This window comes from Kogia breviceps, chromosome 1 (assembly GCF_026419965.1).
Source record: "Kogia breviceps isolate mKogBre1 chromosome 1, mKogBre1 haplotype 1, whole genome shotgun sequence".
Taxonomy (NCBI): domain Eukaryota; kingdom Metazoa; phylum Chordata; class Mammalia; order Artiodactyla; family Physeteridae; genus Kogia; species Kogia breviceps.
The window spans coordinates 33782693-33805756 of record NC_081310.1 but is presented as its reverse complement, the minus strand read 5'-3'; the positions used below and the strand labels follow the sequence as shown (position 1 = coordinate 33805756).

The 23064-nt window shown below is 37.9% G+C and overlaps 1 protein-coding gene across 4 annotated transcripts in view; it reads left to right on the top strand.

Moving 5' to 3' along the window:
• F5 (coagulation factor V) overlaps window positions 1-23064 on the top strand; it is a 78108-nt gene that overhangs the window by 31712 nt on the left and 23332 nt on the right. For 3 of the 4 annotated variants that reach the window (XR_010839895.1, XM_059042151.2, XM_067030411.1), the window contains 6 exons: window positions 12430-12604; window positions 14171-14270; window positions 14699-14910; window positions 16024-16174; window positions 18508-18720; window positions 19919-22865. Coding sequence is in view for 3 of the 4 variants with exons in the window: in XM_059042151.2 (XP_058898134.1) it covers window positions 12430-12604; window positions 14171-14270; window positions 14699-14910; window positions 16024-16174; window positions 18508-18720; window positions 19919-22865 (3798 nt within the window). In the remaining variant the exon portion in view is untranslated. Of the gene's footprint in view, window positions 1-12429; window positions 12605-13785; window positions 13913-14170; window positions 14271-14698; window positions 14911-16023; window positions 16175-18507; window positions 18721-19918; window positions 22866-23064 lie in introns of those variants that run through there. The other variant, XM_067030427.1, reaches the window with a different exon arrangement.

Genomic DNA, 23064 nt, shown 5'->3' with positions numbered 1-23064 from the left:
TTACTCCAAACTCACCAAGAGAACTCAGAAAAATAATAATAATAGTAGTAGTAACAACAGCAATAATAATAGCAGCTACCACTTCTTGAATGCTTCCTATTGCCAAGCACTGTGTTAAACCTTTCTAAGAGCTTTGCTTTAACTCCACAAGTTAGAAACAGCTTTTACTTATTTTGTAAATTAGGAAATGGGAGAGTGGGATTAAGAAAACTGGAAGGGCTTCCCTGGTGGCACAGTGGTTGAGAGTCCACCTACTGATGCAGTGGACGTGGGTTCGTGCCCCGGTCTGGGAGGATCCCACATGCCGTGGAGCGCCTGGGCCCGTGAGCTATGGCCGCTGAGCCGGCATGTCTGCCCCACAAAGGGCGAGGCCACAGCAGTGAGAGGCCTGCGTACCGAAAAAAAAAAAAAAAGAAAGAAAGAAAACTGGAAATTCAAATAGCTCTTAAACACTTGAAAAATACTCAAGCTCACTCACAGTAAGAGAAATATGTAAATTAAACTCTCAAATACTATTTTTCACCTATCAGACTCACAAGTTTAGATGACATAATGTATTGGTAAGGCTGCGGGAAACAAGCTCTATCATGTATTGCTGGTGGAAGAGCGAATTGGAAAAGCCATTCTAGAGGATAATTTGGCAATGTTTATTAAAATTATAAATGCATATATTTTTTGATCCAGCAATCTCACTCTGGGAATTTACTATATAGATATACTTGTTTACAGGTGAAATGGTATGTGTACAGGATGTTCACTGATGCACTGTTGTAGCAAAAGATTGGAAACAACCCATAATGTCCATCAATAGGAAATCAATAAGTTATGGTACATCCATACAATAGAATACTATGCATCTCTTTTAAAGAGGATGCAAAAACTCTCTCTATACTAATATAAAAAGTTCTCCAAGAGATATTTTTTAATTAAACAGTCAAGGGAGCAAGAAGGTAGAATAGCAGATTCCCCCAGAGCAACGATAATTTGGCAGCCATCCACAAACAGAAGTCCCTTTATGAGAGCTTTGGGATCAAAGTAGGAACTTGCAAAATCCAAGGGGAAGTCAAGACCAAGGAGGACTGTTTTGAGAAGGCAAGTCCATGCTCAGATGTTTGGTTCACTAACTGTAATTCAGTTACAAACCTGGAAATAGCCTTCTCCCCTTATGGACTCAGCTACAACCCCACTTAACCTTGATCCTGCCACCAACACCATTTGATAAGGAACCCAGGAGGAGCCACGCCTGTCCATGACCCTGGAGGCTGACCTGCAGACCTCAGTTTGACTGTGGATCTTGAAGCAGCCCTGTAACTAATTCCGTCCTTCTCCCAGCCATGATCCAGGAGTAGTCTTGCCTGCCCAGGGACCTGATGGGAGTCACATCCACTCATGCCCTGGTGGCTGGCCTGCAGACCTTGGTCCCACTACAGATCTTGAAATGGCCCTGTTACCTAGTTCTATACCTCAAAACTGCAGTTCAGGAGCAGTTCTGCCCACTCAGGTACCCACCCAGTGACCCACTGGGAGCCCTCCAAAGGGCTAGATGGGAGCCACGCCCATCTACACACTTGGTAACAGGCCTATCATTTGCAAACCCAATTGTGGACCTTGAAGTAGATTGTTATCCCAGTGCCAGCTCTATGAACAAGGTCCTGAAGGCAGTTCCATTTTCCCAGGGACCAAACAGGGTCTGTGCCCACCTGAGCCCCTGGTAAAAGGCCTTCCAACCACAGATGCTGCTGCAGGCCCAGCAGCAACCACATGACCTAGTTCCAACCTCACTCAACTGTGATCCCAGAGGCAATTCCATCAGGCTGCAGACCTGACAAGAGGTTTTTACCTGCCAAACCTGTCTGTAAAGATTGGAAGGGGGTGTTTGCTCCTTCAAATGCACAAACACCAACACAAAGATACACAAATCACAAAGAATCAGGCAATATGACACCACCAAAGGAAACTAATAAAGCTCCAGTAACCAGTGTGAAAGAAACAGAGATCTAGAAATTGCCTGACAAAGAATTAAAAATAATCACCTTAAAGAAGCTCAATGAGGTACAAGATAACACAGATAAGTAATCATATGAAATCAGGAAAACAATAAATGGACAAAATAAGAAATTTAATAAAGAAATAGAAACCATAAAAAAATAACCAAACAGAAATCCTAGAGCTGAAGAATACAATAACAGAACTGAAAATATTCAATAGAGAGCTTCAATAGCAGAATTATCACTTTAGCTTTAAGGACACCTAAAGATTAATGGATACATGTATATGTATGGTTGAGTCAATTTGCTGTGCACCTGAAGCTATCACAATATTGTTAATCAGCTATACTCCAACATAAAATAAAAAGTTATTAAAAAAAAGTGAAGGGATAAAAAAGACAAGGTCACTATATAGTGATAGAGGGGTCAATTAATCAAGAGACTATAATAATTATAAATATATATGCACCCAAGATTAGAGCACCTAAATATATGAAGCAAATATTAATGGAACTACAGGGAAAAATAGACAGCAGTATAATAATAGTAGGGGACTTTAATACCACACTTTAATCAATGGATAAATGATCCAGACATAAAATCAATAAGGAAGCAGTGGAATTGAATAACACTGTAGAACAAGTGTACCTAACAGACATAAAGAACATTACATCCAAATAAAGAACATTCCATTGAACAACAGCAGAATACATATTCTTCTCAAGTGCACATGGAATATTCTCTAGGATTCTTCATAACATATTAGTCCACAAAACACGTTTTAACAATTTCAGAATATTAAAATAATATCAAGTATCTTTTCTCACCATAATGGTATGAAACTACAAATCAGTAACAGAAAAAAACTAAAAAATTCACAAATATGTGAAATAAATAATAGTCTCCTGAACAACAAATGGATCAAAGAAGAAATCAAATAGGAAATCAAAATATATCTTGAGAAAACTGAAAACAGAAATACACCATACTAAAATTTATAGAATATAGCAAAAGCAGTTGTAAGAGGGAAGTCTATAGTAATAAATGCCTACATTTAAAACAGAAGAAAGAGAGCCTCATGCACCAGAGAGCAGACACCAGAAGCAAGAAGAATTACAATCCTGCAGGCTGTGGAACAAAAACCACATTCACAGAAAGATAGACAGGATGAAAAGGCAGAGGGCTATGTACCAGATGAAGGAACAAGATAAAACCCCAGAAAAACAACCAACTGAAGTGGAGATAGGCAACCTTCCAAAAAAGAATTCAAAATAATGATAGTGAAGATGATCCAGGACCTCGGAAAAAGAATGGAGGAAAAGACTGAGAAGGTGCAAGAAATGTTTAACAAAGACCTAGAAGAATTAAAGAACATACACGTAGAAGAAATAAAGAACAAACAGAGATGAACAATACAGTAACTGAAATGAAAAATACACTAGAAGGAATCATTAGTAGAATAACTGAGGCAGAGGAACGGATAAGTGACCTGGAAGACAGAATGGTGGAATTCACTGCTGCAGAACAGAATACAGAAAAAAGAATGAAAGAAAATGAAGACAGCCTAAGAGACCTCTGGGTCAACATTAAACATAACAACATTCGCATTATAGGGGCCCAGAAGGAGAAGAGAGAGAGAAAAGACCCGAGAAACTATTTGAAGAGATTATAGTCGAAAACTTCCCTAACATGGGAAAGGAAATAGCCACCCAAGTCCAGGAAGCACAGAGAGTCCCATATAGGATACACCTAAGGAGAAACATGCCGAGACACATAGTAATCAAATTGGCAAAATTTAAAGACAAAGAAAAATTACTGAAAGCAGTAAGGGAAAAATGACAAATAACATACAAGGGAACTCCCATAAGGTTAACAGCTGATTTCTCAGCAGAAACTCTACAAGCCAGAAGGGAGTGGCATGATATACTTAAAGGGATGAAAGGGAAGAACCTACAACCAAGATTACTCTACCCAGCAAGGATCTCATTCAGGTTCAATGGAGAAATCAAAAGCTTCACAGACAAGGAAAAGCTAAGAGAATTCAGCACCACCAAACCAGCTCTTCAACAAATGCTAAAGGAACTTCTCTAAGTGGGAAACACAAGAGAAGAAAGGGACCTACAACAACAAACCCAAAACAATTAAGAAAATGGTCATAGGAACATACATATCGATAATTACCTTAACATGAATGGATTAAATGCTCCAACCAAAAGACACAGGCTTGCTGAATGGATAAAAAAACAAGACCCATATATATGCTGTCTACAAGAGACCCACTTCAGTCCTACGGACACATACAGATAGAAAGTCAGGGGATGGAAGAAGATATTCCATGCAAATGGAAATCAAAAGAAACGTGGAGTAGCAATACTCATATCAGATAAAATAGACTTTACAATAAAGAATGTTACAAGAGACAAGGAAGGACACTACACAATGATCAAGGGACCAAACCAAGAAGAAGATATAACAATTATAAATATATATGCACCCAACATAGGAGCACCTCAATATATAAGGCAACTGCTAACAGCTATAAAAGAGGAAATCAACAATGACACAATAATAGTGCGGGACTTTAACACCTTACTTAAACCAATGGAAGGATGATCCAAAATGAAAATAAATAAGGAGACAGAAGCTTTAAATGACACAACAGACCAGATAGATTTAATTGATATTTATAGGACATTCCATCCAAAAACAGCAGATTACACTTTCTTCTCAAGTGCACATGGAACATTCTCCAGGATAGATCACATCTTGGATCACAAATCAAGCCTTGGTAAATTTAAGAAAACTGAAATCATATCAAGCATCTTTTCTGACCACAATGCTATTAGATTAGAAATAAATTACAGGGAAAAAAACAAAAAACACAAACACACGGAGGCTAAACAATCGTTACTAAATAACCAAGAGATCACCGATGAAATCAAAGAGGAAATCAAAAAATACCTAGAGATAAATGATAATTAAAACATGATGATCCAAAACTGTGGGATGCAGCAAAAGCAGTTCTAAGAGGGAAGTTTATAGCAATACAATCCTAATTCAAGAAACAAGAAAAATCTCAAATAAACAATCTAACCTCACACCTAAAGGAACTAGAGAAAGAAGGACAAACAAAACCCAAAGTTAGTAGAAGGAAGGGAATCATAAATATCTGAGCAAAAATAAATGAAATAGAAACAAAGAGAACAATAGAAAAGGTCAATAAAACTAAAAGCTGGTTCTTTGAGAAGATAAACAAAATTGATAAACGTTTAGTCAGACTGATCAAGAAAAAGAGGGAGAGGACTCAAATCAATAAAATTAGAAATAAAAAAGGAGAAGTTAAAAGGACACCACAGAAATAGAGAGCATCATATGAGACTACTACAAGCAGCCTATGCCAATAAAATGGACAACCTGGAAGAAATGGACAAATTCTTAGAAAGGTATAACCTTCCAAGATTGAACCAGGAAAAAATAGAAAATATGAACAGACCAATCACAAGTAATGAACTTGAAACTGTGATTAAAACTCTTCATCCAGAGCCAGAAGGCTTCACAGGTGAACCCTATCAAACATTTAGAGAAGAGCTAACACCCATCCTTCTCAAACTCTTCCAAAAAATTGCAGAGGAAGGAAAACTCCCAAACTCATACTATGAGGCCAACATCACCCTGATACCAAAACCAGACAAAGATACTACAAAAAAAAGAAAATTATAGACCAATATCACTGAAGAATATAGATGCAGAAATCCTCAACAAAATACCACCAAACAGAATCCAAGAACACATTAAAAGAATCATACACAATGATCAAGTGGGATTTATCCCAGGGATGCAAGGATTCTTTAATATATGCAAATCAATCAATGTGATACAACATATTAACAAATTGAAGAATAAATCCATATGATCATCTCAACAGATGCAGAAAAAGCTTTTGGTAAAATTCAACACCCATCTTTGGAAAAAACTCTCCAGAAAGTGGGCATAGAGGGAACCTACCTCAACATAATAAAGGCCATATATGACAAACCCACAGCAAACATCATTCTCAATGGTGAAAAACTGAAAGCATTTCCTCTAAGATTAGGAACAAGACAAGGATGTCCACTCTTGCCACTATTATTCAACATAGGTTTGGAAGTCCTAGCCATGGCAATCAGACAAGAAAAATAAAGAAAAAGAATACAAATTGGAAAAGAAGACGTAAAACTGTCACTGTTAGCAGATGACATCGTACTATACATAGAGAATCCTAACGATGCCACCAGAAAACTACTAGAGCTAATCAATGAATTTAGTAAAGTTGCATGATACAAAAAAATACACAGAAATCTCTTGCATTCCTATACACTAACAATGAAAGATCAGAGAAATTGAGAAAATAATCCCATTCACCATTGCAACAAAACGAATAAAATACCTAGGAATATACCTACCTAAGGATGTAAAAGACCTGTACTCAGAAAACTATAAACACTGATGAAAGAAATCAAAGATGACACAAACAGATGGAGAGATATACCACGTTCATGGGAAGAATCAGTATTGTAAAACTGACTATGCTACCCAAAGCAATCTACAGATTCAATGCAATCCCTATCAAATTACCACTGGCATTTTTTTTACAGAACTAGAACAAAAAATCTTAAAATTTGTATGGAGACACAAAAGAGCCCGAATAGCCAAAGCACTCTTGAGGGAAAAAAAACAGAGCTGGAGGAATCACACTCCCTGACTTCAGACTATACTACAAAGCTACAGTAATCAAGACAATATGGTACTGGCACAAAAACAGAAATATAGATCAATGGAACAGGATAGAAAGCCCAGAGATAAACCCATGCACCTATGGTCAACTAATCTATGACAAAGGAGGCAAGGATATAGAATGGAGAAAAGACAGTCTCTTCAATAAGTGGTGTTTGGAACAATGCACAGCTCATGTAAAAGAACGAAATCAGAACACTCCCTGACACCATATACAAAAATACACTCAAAATGGATTAGAGACCTAAATGTAAGACCGGACACTATAAAACTCTTAGAGGAAAACATAAGAACACTCTTTGACATAAATCACAGTAAGATCTTTTTTGACCCACCTCCTAGAGTAATGGAAATAAAAACAAAAATAAACAAATGGGGCCTAATGAAACTTAAAAGTTTTTGCACAGCAAAGAAAACTACAAACAAGATGAAAAGACAACCCTCAGAATGGGAGAAAACATTTGCAAATGAATCAACGGACAAAGGATTAATCTCCAAAATATATAAACAGCTCATGCAGCTCAATATTAAAAAAACAAACAACCCAATCGAAAAATGGGCAGAAGACCTAAATAGACATTTCTCCAACGAAGACATACAGATGGCCATAAAAAGGAATGAAATTGGGTCATTTGTAGAGACGCGGATGGACCTAGAGACTGTCGTACAGAGTGAAGTAAGTCAGAAGGAGAAAAGCAAATATCATATATTAATGCATATATGTGGAATCTAGAAAAATGGTACAGATGAACCAGTTTGCAAGGCAGAAATAGAGACACAGATGTAGAGAACAAACATATGGACACCACGGCGGGGAAGCAGTGGTGGGGCAGGGTGGTGGTGGGATGAATTGGGAGATTGGGATTTACATATATACACTAATACATATAAAATAGATAAATAATAAGAACCTGCTGTATAAAAAATAAATAAAATAAAATTCAAAATAAAGAAATAAATGTTTAAAAAGCACCTTGTATTTAGTTCACATTCAATAATTAATAAATTTTATTTTATAATCTGAAATGACAAGAATAAAAACACTTAAAAAAACAAGAAAGAGGGAGAAAGGGAGGGAGGGAGGGTAGGAGAGAAAGAAAGAAATGAAAAGAAAAGAAAAGAAAAGAAAAGAAAAGAAAAGAAAAAGAAAGAAAGAAAGAAAGGAAGGAAGAAAGAAAAGGAAGGAAGGGAGGAAGGAAGGAAGAAAGAAAGAGAGAAAGAGAAAGAAAGAGAGAAAGAAAGAAAGGAAGGAAGAAAGAAAGAATTTTAACTTTATACCTCAAGTAACTAGCAAACTAAGCCCAAAGTTAGCTGAAAGAAGTAAATAAAAATTAGAGAAAAAAATAAATGGTGTATAGAAAGACAACAGAAAAGATAAACATAACCAAGAGTTAGTCTTTTGAAATGATAAACAAAATTGACAAACCTTTAGCTAAGCAAGGAAGAGAGAGGACTCAAATAAATAAGATTATAACTGAAAGAGGATACATTATAGCTGATACCACAGAAGTGCAAAGGATCATAAGAGACTACTATGAACAATTATATGCCAACAAATTGGATCAGTAGAAGAAAGGAAGAAGGTCCTAGAAACATATATCCTTCCATGACTGAATCAAAAAGAAATAGAAAAATCTGAACAGATGAATAACAAGTAAGAAGACTGAATCAGTAATCCAAAACCTCCAAACAAAGAAGCCCAGGACCAGATGGCTTCACAGGTATATTGCACACTAATCCTCAAACTCTTCCCAAATATTAAAGAGTAGGGAACACTTCGAAACTTATTTTACAAGCCTAGCATTATTCTCATACCAAAGCTGAATAAGAAGAATACAAGAAAAAAATTACAGGCCAATATCCCTAATGAACATAGATGCCAAAAAAATTATCAAAATATTAGTAAACTGAATTCAACAGCACATTAAAATTATCATAAATGATGATCGAGTGAGATTTATTCCTGTGATTCAAGGATGGTTCAACATATGCGCATCAATAAATGAGATGTACCACATTAAAAATGAATAATAAAAATATCGTTATCTCAATAGATGCAAAAAAAAAGGCATTTAACAAAATTCAACATCCTCTCATTACAAAAACTCTCAACAAGTTAGGTATAGAAGGAATCTGCTTCAACACAATAAAGGCCATATATGACAAACCCCAAGCTAACATCATACTCAGTGGTGAAAATCTGAGAGCTTTTCCTCTAAGATCAGGAAGAAGACAACAATGCCCATTCTTGTCACTTTTATTCAGCACAGTACTGGAAATTCTAGCCAGAGCAATCAGGCAAGGAAAAAAATAGGCATCCTAATCAGAAAGGAAGAAGTAAAATCATCTCTATTTGCAGATAATGTGATTTTATATATAGAAAAACACTTGAGACTCTACCAAAACTCTATTATAATAAAGAAATTCAGTAGTTGCAGGATACAAAATGAACATAATGAAAATCAGTTGAATTTATATACACTAACAATGAACAATCCAAACAGAAATTAAGAAAATACTTCCATTTACAATAGAATTTTTTTAAAGAATAAAATACTTAGGAAATTTAACCAAGATGGTGAAAGATCTACACACTGAAAACTATAAGACAGCAATGAAAGAAACTGAAGAAGATACAATGAAATACAAAGATGTCCTGTGTTTATGGATTATAAGAATTAACTTTGTTAAAATGCCCACATTACTCAAAGTGATCTACAGATTCAATGCAATCCCTATTAAATTCCAATGGCATTTTTCAAAGAAATAGAAAAAAAAAAATTCTAAAATTCAGATGAAACCACAGAAGACTTTGAATATCCAAAGCAACCTTGAACAAGACGAGCAAAGCTTGAGGCATCACACTTCCTGATTTCAAACTATATTACAAAGCTATAGTAATCAAACAGTATAATAATGGCACAAAAACATACACATATACCAAATAAACAGAAGTAAGGGCCCAGAAATAAACCCATGCATATATGGTCAACTAGTCTTTGACAAAGGCACTAAGAATACACAGTGAGGAAAGGACAGTCTCTTCAATAAATGATGGTGGAAAAACTGGATATCCATATACAAAAAACTAAAATTAGACCCTTAACTTACAGCATAGACAAAAATTAACTCAAAATAAATTAAAAACATAAATGTAATACCCGAAACCATAAAACCACTAGAAGAAAACATAACAGAAAATCTCTTTGACATTGGTCTTGGCAATGATTTTTTTGGATATGACACCAAAAGCATAAGTAACAAAAGCAAAAATAAACAAGTGGGGCTACATCAAGCTGAAAAACTTCTGCATAGCAAAAGAAATAATCAACAAAATAAAAATATAACCTACAGAATGGGAGAAAATATATGCAAACCATATATCTGATAAGAGGTTAATATCCAAAAATATAAAAGCAACTCATGTAACTCAATGGCAAAAGAAACAAACAAACAAAAATAGCCTGATTAAAAAAATGGGCAAAGGATCTAAACTGACATCCTTCTAAAGAAAATGTACAGGGACTTCCCTGGTGGTGCAGTGGTTAAGAATCTACCTGCCAATGCAGGAGACATGGGTTCAATCCCTGGTCCGGGAAGATCCCACATGCCATGGAGCAACTGAGCCCATGCACCACAACTACTGAGCCTGCACATCTAGAGCCCATGCTCTGCAATATGAAAAGCCACCGGAATGAGAAGCCTGTGCACTGCAACGAAAGAGTAGCCCCCGCTTGCCGCAACTAGGGAAAGCCCGCACACAGCAACGAAGACCCAAAACAGCCAATAAATAAATAAATAAATTTTAAAAATTAAAAAATTAAAATTGTCAACTGTGGTAAAAAAAATAAAACATACAAATGGCCAATAGTCATATGAAAAGGTGTTCAGCATCACTAATCATGAGGGAAATGCAAATCATATCCATGATGAGATATCACTTCATACCTATGAGGATAACTAAGATGAAAACGAAGTAACAACTGTTGATGAGGGTGTGGAGAAAATGGAATCCTTGTACACTGTTGGTGAGAATGTAAATTGGTGCAGCCTTTATGGAAAACAGCAGGAGCTTCCTTAAAAAATTAAAAATAGAACTACCACTTCTGAGTATATAACCAAAGGAAATGAAATCAGTATATCAAAGAGATATTTGCACTCCCATGTTCATTGCAGTGTTATTCATGATAGCCTACATATGGAAACAACCTGAATGTCTATCAGTGGATAAATGAATTTTTAGAAATATCATTTATATATACAATGGAATATCATTCAGCCTTAGAAAAGAAGGAAATCCTGCCATTTGTAACAACATGGATAAACCTGCAGGACATTAGGCTAAGTGAAATATTCCAGACACAGAATTACAAATATTGCATGATCTCACTTATATGTGGAATCTAAAAAAGTCGAATTCATAGAAGCAGAGAGTATAATGGTGGTTGCCAGGGGTTGGGAGGTGAGGGGAATGCAGAGATGTTGATCAAAGTATACAAACCTTCAGTTTCAAAATAAATAAGTTCTGGAGACCTGTTATAGTTAGTAACACTATAGTTAATAACACTGTATTGTACACTTGAAATTTGTTAAGACAGTAGATCTTAAGTGTTCTCAATATTTTAAAAAATTAGTAACTAGGTGAGGTGATGGAAGTGGTAATTAGCTTGACTGTGGTAGTCTCATATACTCATATATAAATTATTATGTAGTACACCTTAAATACATACATTTGTCAATTATACCTCAGTAAAGCTGGAAAAATGCAAAAAAACTTCAAAGTATAGTATGGAATATATAAATAGCTGCCTTTTGTTAAAGGAGTGAAAGGATAAGAATATTTATATTTGCAAGTCATATTTGCATAAAGATGCTCTGGAATTATACACATGAAATTAATACAAGTGAATATTTAGAAAATGCAGGAAGGGTTAGGGAAGTGGGGTTGAGATAAGAATCCAGAACTCTCTAGCATCAGTCAGTGATTTTTATTGTGTAAAATAAATGCATAAAATGGATAAACTCTACCATGGAACTCTGCTTTTACAAACCAAGGCTATAAAAAGGAGCAAGGGGGAAAGTGGTTCATGTTGCTTCCTCCAAATCATTTATTGCAGTAGCTACAGAAGATGGGTGAAGGCAGTTGGTTTTCAGATGGCACCAGGATTGGGTGGATGGTAGAATATAGCCCAACAGCACAGAACTTATGTTTAATAAAGACAGCATAAGCTTCCTAGAGTGGGAATGTGCTTTTAGAGATTGAGAAATAGCTGGAGAGCCAATAAGGATATCATAAGTTAAGTGATAAGAAATACTTAAGAAAAATTCATAGTGTATCTTATCCTTTCATCCAAGTAGACCTTTCAGAGATAGCGAAGGTCTACTCTAGAAACCATAGTGACAGGAAGATCTAAGTAGCTGGTTCTAACCATGATTAAGACTTCATCAATGGTGGAGGAGACAGATCAGAGGTTTCCAGCTTTCCAACTAGAGAGAAGGTATCAGGACTTGGCAAACCACATTAAGGTTTGTTTGTTTGTTTTCCTTAAGGAAACTAGCATTTTAGCTAATTCAATAGCAGAACTTCTAAGCATAAGGGTTTCCCTATCATACTGGGGTCTCTACTTGAGAAAATGATTTAATCTTTTAAATTTTATTTCACTTTAAGAAATTATAGATCTCTGCATTTGGATAATTTCTCAAACCAAATTGGAAAACATTATAAGAAGGTTGTCTACAAACAGTACGAAGATGCATCCTTCACCAAACGCCTGGAGAATCCCAATATCAAAGATGGGATCTTGGGCCCTATTATCAGAGCCCAGGTCAGAGACACACTTAAAGTAAGTAACAGAAATATAGAAACATGGAAGAAATTAAATAGTGAAAACAAGATTAGAAGTACTGACTATTTTTTAATGTGTCCATATAATTTTTAATTAAAATGCAGCTTTAATTTTTATTTAGTATTTGCGCTTATTGTAGCCTATCTCATAATACAAACAATCTGAGACAGTTTATCAAATTATAAAGGAATAAAACAAGGAGCCAATGTAATTGGGGTGAAGGATAATATGGAGACAAAGAAAATAAAGCCAAGGATAAGATAAGTATAGTGAAACACATACCATATGCTCCTGTAATGTTGTCAACCAATTTTGTACTAAGCTTTCTAGCAGCCAAAGTAAAAAGGGAACTAGGTCAGGGCAGGAGTCACAGTAGTCATAAAAGAAGCACAGTTTCCCCTGCTACTGAGACTTAAGAGAAATTTCTCCCATGGATCCTTAAAAAAGAGGATGCTGTGTGATATAGTAGATGGAATCCTTGATAAATTCCTACTGGTACAATGAATTTATAAATTTATAAAATAAATTTAAAAGTAACAAAGCTTTTTAAAATAATGTTTCTCATTATAGCTGAGAACATAACCCAACTGAATGAAAACAATTCATCAATGTGGTCTAGCTATGTAGTTCTCTGATGATTGGTCTCTGATGAAGGTAAATTTTGATATGTTTTAAGAACACTGAGTGTTCTTCAGACCGTTTTCCTTAAATGCTATGTCACATCATCACCTTATCTTCTGATAAGAACCAGACGGCAGAGAATTGAAAGTGGCAATCTTTGGCAAGATTCTAGAATGCAGATAATCTGCAGATTAAGGATGCTCCAGATGCTTTGGCAAGCAAGTAGAAGATAAGATTAAAATTCTCTTCTGAAGATTAAGGAGGCTAACTAGGACTCCTGTGTGCATAAAGCTCCTCCCTTCACCTCTTCATGGGAATGAACCAAGAGGATATCTACAGACAAGGTCAATTCTGTTCATTTAAAAAATAACAAAAGGGCAGAAAGCAGCCTTTCTCTGTTCTCTTTTCCTTCCCTCATTTCTGATCCCTTTTAGGTACTCTTAGAAAGTGGAAATATGCCTCATTGGCAATTCAGGATCTGGCTATTTTCTGTGCCCCATCAAGAAGATGACTTGAGGACAGGGTTCTGGGGGATCTGGCAGGCTGGAGAAGGTGATCATGGTCTAAGAGAAGAGAAGGAGCAGATTCAAAGGCAGATGTGGTCCAAGCTGAAAGGAGAGGGGACAGGGGATGGCGACCAACTTGGAGAGAGTGATATACTGTGAGGAAAATGTCACTTCTAAGGTTAGACTTCTCTTTCCATTTTCCACCTTACTATGTGAGTGGAACTCTCTCAAATGCATCTGTCAGGTGATGGGGAGAGGTTGCCATTCAGATAAACAGCATTCGTTTGCATTGACATAAACACACACACACACACACACACACACACACACACACACACACACACACTATCCCACAAGTAAATATGCAAAGCTAGCATCCTCTGTTCTCATGATTGACCTTAAATCCTGAAATAATGAATTTGAGTTAATTTTGTAGATCATGTTCAAAAATATGGCCAGCCGCAGCTACAGCATTTACCCTCATGGTGTGACCTTCTCTCCTTATGAAGATGAAGTCAACTCTTCCTTCACCTCAGGTTTGAACCTTTCACTTCTACTGAATGAAACTATTGACCTCTGAGAGGGTGCCATAATTTTCTACTGTCCTCCTTGCCCAGTAGTATAACTTATACAGTCAGGTAGTATACATAGAGGGGTATCCTCAAAGTCACAACCAAACACTGCTCACTTCAGGGATTTTTTTACCCTAAAGATTACAAAATATGGTGTCCTTTGTTAGTGCCATAAGTGGCCTCTAGTGGACAAATATGTAATAGCTACATGCTATCCAGAGTTCTATCAAGTGGAACTTAATATAAAAATAATATTCCTTTCCCAACATTGATTCTAACAAGAGCTCAATTATTTTAAATTATTCATTCATTTATTATTTACTTATTTGTTTATTTATTTCCATGAAATAATTTTGAAAATCGAAAACAATTTTGACTATATTTTCTTTCAGGCAGTAACACCATGATCAAAGCAGTTCAACCAGGGGAAACCTATACTTATAAGTGGAACATCCTAGAGTCTGATGAACCCACGGAAAATGATGCTCAATGCTTAACAAGACCATACTACAGTAATGTGGACATCACAAGGGACATTGCCTCTGGGCTGATAGGGCTAGTTCTAATTTGTAAGAGCAGATCCTTGGATAAGCGAGGCATACAGGTATTTTGTCCTTGAAGTAACCTTTCAGAAATTCCAGGAATTTCTTCTAACTGGAACAGATTAGTTCTCCTTGTTAAATAATGGGGCTTTTGCTTCTAGAGAACCAGAAAATATTAAGTAGTCCTCTTTAGTGTGCATGTAACAATGCTTATTCCTTTAGTTACTTTTTTGTCTTGTCTATTTCCATATGGACTTTCACTGGAGAAGGCAAGTCTACAGTGTGATACTGTATTTTGTTTGCTTGTTTCAAATTCCAGATATGTCTGTGCTATGTGATGAGCAAGTCACTTAGTTTCTCTTAATTTCTTCCTTTCATCAAAAGAGTATTACCCCCTCCTAAAAATTGTATAGGGTTGTTTCATGGCTCAATGAGATACCATCTGGTAAAAGTGTAAAGCTCTGTACCAGTCCTTGTTATTTTTAGAGACCTGCAATAGGGAGAGAAAGGAGAGATACAGGCAGACACAGCTTGCAGACATAGCTTCTCATGAAGTTGAACCCAGACAATGCTCTGTCTAGCAAGACCAATTTAAACAGAAGAATGTGAACAAAGATATGGATTTTCTGACTTTATCTTCATTGAAGAATAAAAGCCCCATATCATTAACTTAAAATTCCCAATTAGGCTAAGCTATAATCAAAGAAGTATCATCCCAAGGCATATAAAATAAATATATGCCTAGAAAAAGCAGAAAGAGACATTTGGAAGACCCTAATTTATTGAGCTAGGAAAGGAAACAGGTAGGGAGAGATATAAAACTTTCCTACTGCACCCTTCTTTTTTATTCTTTGCAACTATTTGGAGCACATCCAATCAATCATTCCAGTTGAAAGGTGATAACAGAGATAAACAGAATTACAGTTGCTACGTTGAAATGGGATTTTTCTATTAGAATATTTTAGTCTCTGAATTTTCTGATCTGCTCTGTTTGCCTTGACATGCTACCTTTGGCTCTAACAAGGGCTTTGTACACAATGGGCTCTCACAGATGTTTGAATTTATGGCTTCACTGGACCCAAGGCCTGTACCCCTTTGGTTTCTGATAACTCAGTGTTGTAGTTAATCAATCTACTAGGACGTTAATCACTGAACACAGCACTTTTACCCTCCAGAGGGCAGCAGACATCGAGCAACAGGCTGTGTTTGCTGTGTTTGATGAGAACAAGAGCTGGTACATTGAGGACAACATCTACAAGTTTTGTGAAAATCCTGAGAAGGTGAAACGTGATGACCCCAAGTTTTATGAGTCAAACATCATGAGCAGTAAGTCGGAGCACTCTTTTTTGTCCACCAGTTTTTCACTCCTGTGGTTGAAGTGTGACTTTCCTAGAGGAAGAGACATGGATTAGAATCCACTCACCTCTTATCCTCACTTCCAGTCTAGGGATTTGGTGATATTATAGAAATCTTTTTACAGCATGAGGTAAAAAGCTTGTTATCCTTAGAAGTCTTCTTGGTCTCCTGCTCCAAATGTGTGTGTGTGTGTGTGTGTGTGTGTGCAGGCACACGTGTGCATGTGTACTTGCTCTGAGCAGGTAAGAACAGGGTGAGGGATGGATGGTGAGGGAAGAGGCCTTGGTCAGAGGTATCTGGGGATTTTAGAATGGGTGCAAGGTGAATACTCTTTATGGCCAGGGCAGAAAGATTAAATAGTCCTCTTTAGCATGAATGTAACAATGTTTATTCCTTTAGTTACCTTTTTGTCTTGTCTATTTCTTATTTCTGCCAGGGCAGAAACAGGGTAAATAATCCAAAATTGGATTATCAAATCAAACTAAGGCAAAATGCATATGGGGAGACAAGAGTCTTGCAAAGTCAATCCATAAAGAAGTTTTAAGTGCTCAGTAAGAAGTTCAGAACAGAAAGAATTCCCTGAGCCAAGGTTCAGGCTTTTGCTACAGTTTTAAAGTCAGTGCCCAAAGCCACTGGTATGGGAAGTCTGGGAGAGATTTCACTGAGCCAGATGGAAGCAAACTTCTCCACAATTGTCATCATCCCCTTCCTCAGAGTTGAGAGTCACTATTATCACTTTCTCTGATAAGTAACCACAGGTACGAGGATGGTTTCTGTTCATATAACTTCAGACATCTAACAATTGGGGATTCTCAGAACTGGCAGGTGCCAGGAAAATAATTTGAAACAGGGAGTTAGCCTCAGCTTTCTGTACTTAATTTCATTTTGGCAATGAATCTGTCATAGCTCTAGACTAGTGCTGTCCGTTAGAAATTATATATGAGCCACAAATATAATTTAAAATTTTCTAATAGGCATATTAAAAATTAAAGTGAAATATATGAAATTTATTTAATAATGTTTAATTTAATATATCATAAATATTATCATTTCAACATATAATCAATATTAAAATTAATGAGATTTACTTTCTTACTAAATCTTTGAAATCCAGTGTGTATTTTATACTCACAGCACATCTCAATCCAGATTACCCATATTTCGAGCGCCCAATAGTCACTGGTGGCTAGTGGCTACCAAATTTGAGCAGCTATAGACCATTTAGAAAAGCTTCCTGAATGAGGTACAAACTAAAAACACATTATGTCAGCTATTTGATAAATATTTAAGTTCTCACTAGTTCTAGGCATTGTACTAAGATTAGGACTATAGTGGTAACCTAGTCAGACATGGACCCTGCCCTTATAGAAATCATATCTGTGATTTTATTACCATGCTTAGTATATAAGTAGACAACGATACTGACTAAAACTGTGTCCCTTGGAAAGAGAATGAAAATGTCTGAACTTAATAGTTGAGTGCAAACTAGAGATTATATAAATGCTAAGACAGAGCAATTAAAATTACAAAATGTGCTAAATATGCTTCATTTTTAGGGACATTACTTTGCATTCAATAACTAATGTGTCAAGGATATGGGGAGGGGGAAGGATAATCTGGGACAAAGTGAGAGAATGGCATGGACATATATACACTACCAAACGTAAAATAGATAGCTAGTGGGAAGCAGCCATATGGCACAGGGAGATCAGCTAGGTGCTTTGTGACCACCTAGAGGGGTGGGATAGGGATGGTGGGAGGGAGGGAGACTCAAGAGGGAGGGGATATGAGGACATATGTATATGTATAACTGATTCAATTTGTTATACTACAGAAACTAACACACCATTGTAAAGCAATTATACTCCAATAAAGATGTTTAAAATAAAAAAAGAAAAAAATAACTAATGCATCAAGAATCTGTATTTCTTATATTGTGCTTTTTCTCCAGGTAAAATTACTCTAGACAAAATTCTAAGTTACCTTCAGAATATCTTTAAAAGCAGAACCTAGAGTACAAAATATTTAATATAAACTTAACAAATGAACAAATAAATCAATGTGAATGAAAAGGCTTTCTTTATCCTGACATTTCTCCTTTGGCTAACTTAGGAGAATAAGCTCTCATTTGAAAAGTTTGAGTTCGATCTCCCAGTTACATGTTAGATTTGGTAAAGCTTATCTCAGATAATCACTGCTTAGATGCAACCAAATTACCATTGGGATATTTACCGTAAGTATAGTTAGACACATTCCCTTTTGTTGGCATAGGCCTGATGTTTCAACAAATTTCACTCTTTCAGCTATTAATGGCTATGTGCCTGAGAGCATACCCACACTAGGATTCTGCTTTGATGACACCGTCCAGTGGCACTTCTGCAGTATGGGAACCCAGAATGACATTTTGACCGTTCACTTCACTGGGCACTCATTCATCTATGGAAAGAAACATGAGGACACCTTGACCCTCTTCCCCATGCGTGGGGAATCTGTGACCGTCACAATGGATAATGTTGGTAAGAGCTTGGAAACTTAAAGGGGACTCTCTGATCTACCCGGTCTGCTGCAGCTCTCCAGACTACCATGGTTCCTGGGCTTCTCTCTCTGATCCCTTGCAGGCTTTCTTTTCAGGACTACTCATGATTTCTATCTGGGGAATTAACTACTTAAATGGGTCCAGTCCTTTACTGTGCATTCCATTTATCCTTCTCTGGGCTAAGTGAGAAGTAAAGATACAACAGTAAAAAGATAAGGCATGACTGTGAGAAGAAAGCGTGAGCATTCAGCCACAAAAGAGCATTTCTTTTATCAAAATGCCTTTTTCAGCTTTATAAGACAGCCATCCCACCCTAGGGTTAGTGATCATCCGATATAGAGCCTTAGAGGCTGGTTTCAGAGACAGCAGTGTCATGGAAAACACATGGGCTTTGGAATTCATCAGACCTGGGTTCAAATCCTGCTTTGCCACTTGATACCTGTGCTGCCTTGGACAAATTACTCCACCTCACTGAGCCTCAGTTTATTCATCTGAAAAACAGAATAATAATACCTTACAGAGTTGCTTTGACCATTAACTGTTATATGTGCCAAATGCCTAGGACTCAGTAGACAATCAACATGTGGTAACTATTGAAGGCTTTCCAGGAAATCTTCAGTGTGCCAGCAAATCATACCATTTCAAAGAAACTCAAAACTGCCCGAGGCCCACCTGAATTAGTTATTACTTAGAAATATCTCTATGTCTCTTATTTATGGGGGTAAACATCATCATCTTCCCCCTAACTCCAGCTCTCTCACAAAATGTGCAACTCACAAGATGCTTATGATATTCAAAGTCCATTTCATTCTTGATTCATCCCTTTAAAAATATATTCTAAAATAGTGACTCTCAAACTATCTGTGCTTTTCTCCCTAATTTTCACTGACCAATACTTTGGGTCTATATTCTGTTAAATGAGATAAGTATGCTGATCACATGATTGGATGTCATAGAAATGTCAAATTGCTAAAAGGTTTCCTATACACTTTACTCTCGATTTCTTTCCTTCTGTCACTGTGGAACAGTAACCAACAGTTCACAGATCAGTTGTGGTCCACAGACCACAGTATCCCTGATGAAAGTTCACTGGAAAGTATCTGCCACAATGGACCATAGGGTTTTTATATCTTTTTCTGTACTCAGAGCTCCCTGTTCTCTCTGTCTCTGTTTTGTAGGAACTTGGATATTAACTACCATGAATTCCAATCCAAGAAGCAAAAAACTGTGGCTGAGATTCAGGGATGTTAAGTGTATCCGGGATTACGATGATGACTTATATGAGATTATATACGAACCTTCAGGATCTACATCCAAAACTACAAGGAAAATGCGTGATTCTTCAGAAATCAAAGATAAAAATAATGATGCTGACTATGATTACCAGAACACACTGGCTTTATTATTAGGAATCAGGTCATTCAGAAATTCGTCATCAAATCAGGAGGAAGATGAGTTCAATCTTACCTCCCTGGCTCTGGAGAACAACTCTGAATTCATTCCTCCAAGTACCAACAGAACTGTTGGTTCAAATTCTTCTTCCCCAGGTAACATTAGTAGGCTTATTGCCAATAACTTTGCACAACTTTTGAAAATTCTTCCTCACTCAGAAGCCACCACAGCTGGTCCCCCACTGGGACACACCAGCTTAGATAAGAACTCAGTTCTCAACCCTCCCACAGCAGAGCATTCCAGCCCTTATTCTGAAGATCCTCTATACTCAGATGTCACAGGGATAAGCCTGCTTCCACTTGCTACAGAAGAATTCAGAAATCAAGAACATGCTAAACGTAAAAGATTCAAGGCAGGAAGAGGCCGAGCAGCAAAGCAAAGGTTCTCCCAGATGGAATTCCCAGCACGTAAAACTGGTAGACATTTAAGCCAAGGCAACTCTTCTTCTTCCAGAATAGGGCCCTGGGAGAACCTTCCCAGTGATCTGTTACTCTTACAACAAAAGGATCCATCTAAGATTCTGAATGAGGAATGGCATTTGGTTTCTGAGAAAGGCAGTTATGAAATAATCCAAGATGCTGATGAAGACAAGGCTGTTAATGAGCTGCCAAACAGCCCCCAGAATGACTCAAGGACTTGGGGAGAAAACATCCCTTTTAAAAACAAGCATGGAAAGCAAAGTAGCCACCCAACACTTTTTGTAATTAGACATAAACCTCTACAAGGAAGACAAGATGGAGGAAATAGTAGCTTGAAGAAAGGCCTTTTTTTAATTAGGACACGAAGAAAGAAAAAGGAAGAGAAGCCTGCACACCCCGTTCCTCTATCTCCAAGGAGTTTTTATCCTCTGAGAGTAGAGGCCAACACCCCATCTTCAGATGGGAGACATAATCATTCATTGTTACTCCATACATCCAATGAAACATCTCTTCCCACAGACCTCAATCAGACATTCCCCTCTATGAACCTTAGCCTCATAGCCTCACTTCCTGATGGTGACCAAAACCCCCCAAATGACACCATTCAGACAAGCTCCCCTCCAGATCTTTATCATACAGTGAGCCCAGAGGAACACTATCAAACATTCCCTATTCAAGACTCTGATCCAACGCACTCCACTACAGTCCCCAGTCACAGATCTCCTCCTCCAGAGCCCAGCCAGATACCCGACTATGACCTAAGAAACAAGGCCTTCCCTGCTGATGTTAGTCAAACATTCCCTTCCTTGGAACTTGAAGTCTGGCAGACAACCACCTCTCTAGACCTCAGTCAGCCATCCCTCTATCCAGATCTCAGCCAGACCACCCTTTCTCCAGACCCTGGCCAGGAGACTCTCTCTCCAGACCTCAGCCAGACAACACTTTCCCCAGTTCTTAGCCAGGAGACTCTCTCTCCAGACCTCAGCCAGATGGCCCTTTCCCCACACCCTGACCAGGAGATGCTTTCTCCAGACTTCAGCCAGACAACACTTTCCCCAGACCTTAGTCAGGATACTCTCTCTCCAGACCTCGGCCAGATGGCCCTTTCCCAAGAACTTGGCCAGGAGACTCTCTCTCCAGACCTCAGCCAGACACTTTCCCCAGACCTCAGCCAGGCTCTCTCTCCAGACCTCAGCCCGATGGCCCTTTCCCCAGACCTTGGCCAGGAGACTCTCTCTCCAGACCTCAGCCAGACAACGCTTTCCCCAGACCTCAGCCAGACTCTCTCTCCAGACATCAGCCAGATGGTCCTTTCCCCAAACCTCAGCCAGGAGATTCTCTCTCCAGACCTCAGCCAGACAACGCTTTCCCCAGACCTCAGCCAGACTCTCTCTCCAGACATCAGCCAGATGGTCCTTTCCCCAAACCTCAGCCAGGAGATTCTCTCTCCAGACCTCAGCCAGACAACACTTTCCCCAGACCTTGGCCAGGAGACTCTCTCTCCAGACCTCAGCCAGACAACACTTTCCCCAGACCTTAGCCAGGAGACTCTCTCTCCAGACTTCAGCTCGATGGCCCTTTCCCCAGACCTTGGCCAGGAGACTCTCTCTCCAGACCTCAGCCAGACAACGCTTTCCCCAGACCTCAGTCAGGAGATTCTCTCTCCAGACCTCAGCCAGACAACCCTTTCTCCAGACCTTGGCCAGATGACTCTTCCCCCAAACCTCAGTCAGATGCCACTTTCCCCAGACCTCAACCAGGCAACTCTCTCTCCAGACATCAGTCAGACATCCCTTCCTCTTGATCTCAGGCAGACATCACCTCCTCTGGATCTTGATCAGACATCCCACACTTCTGAATTTAGTCAGTCATTGCCTCTCCCAGAATTTGGTCAGACTTTCCCTTATGCAGATCTTGGTCAGATGCCATCTCCTCCACCACACTCTCCACTAAATAACACTTTTATACCAAGAGAATTTAATCCACTGGTCATAGTAGGCCTCAGTAGAGATGATGGAGATTACATTGAAATTATTCCAAGGCAGAAGGAAGAGAGCAGTGAAGAAGACTATAGTGAATTTGATTTTGTGGCCTATGATGACCCTTACCAAACTGATCTTAGGACAGACATCAACTCCTCCAGAAATCCTGACAACATTGCAGCATGGTACCTTCGCAGCAACAACGGAAACAGAAAAAATTATTACATTGCTGCTGAAGAACTATCCTGGGATTATTCAAAATTTGCACAAAGGTTTGGCCAGTTCTCTCCTTTTATATTCTCACTTTTCCACTATTGCTAAAAAAAGTAATTACAGCAGTCTAAGGAGATGATTCTGGGAAAATTATACTAACTGATACTAAGTACCATTTAGTTTCCCTATTGCAACTTGGCCTATACTGTTTCCTTTGTCAATTCCAAGATTAGCTTCTCTACTTTAGGTGACATCTGG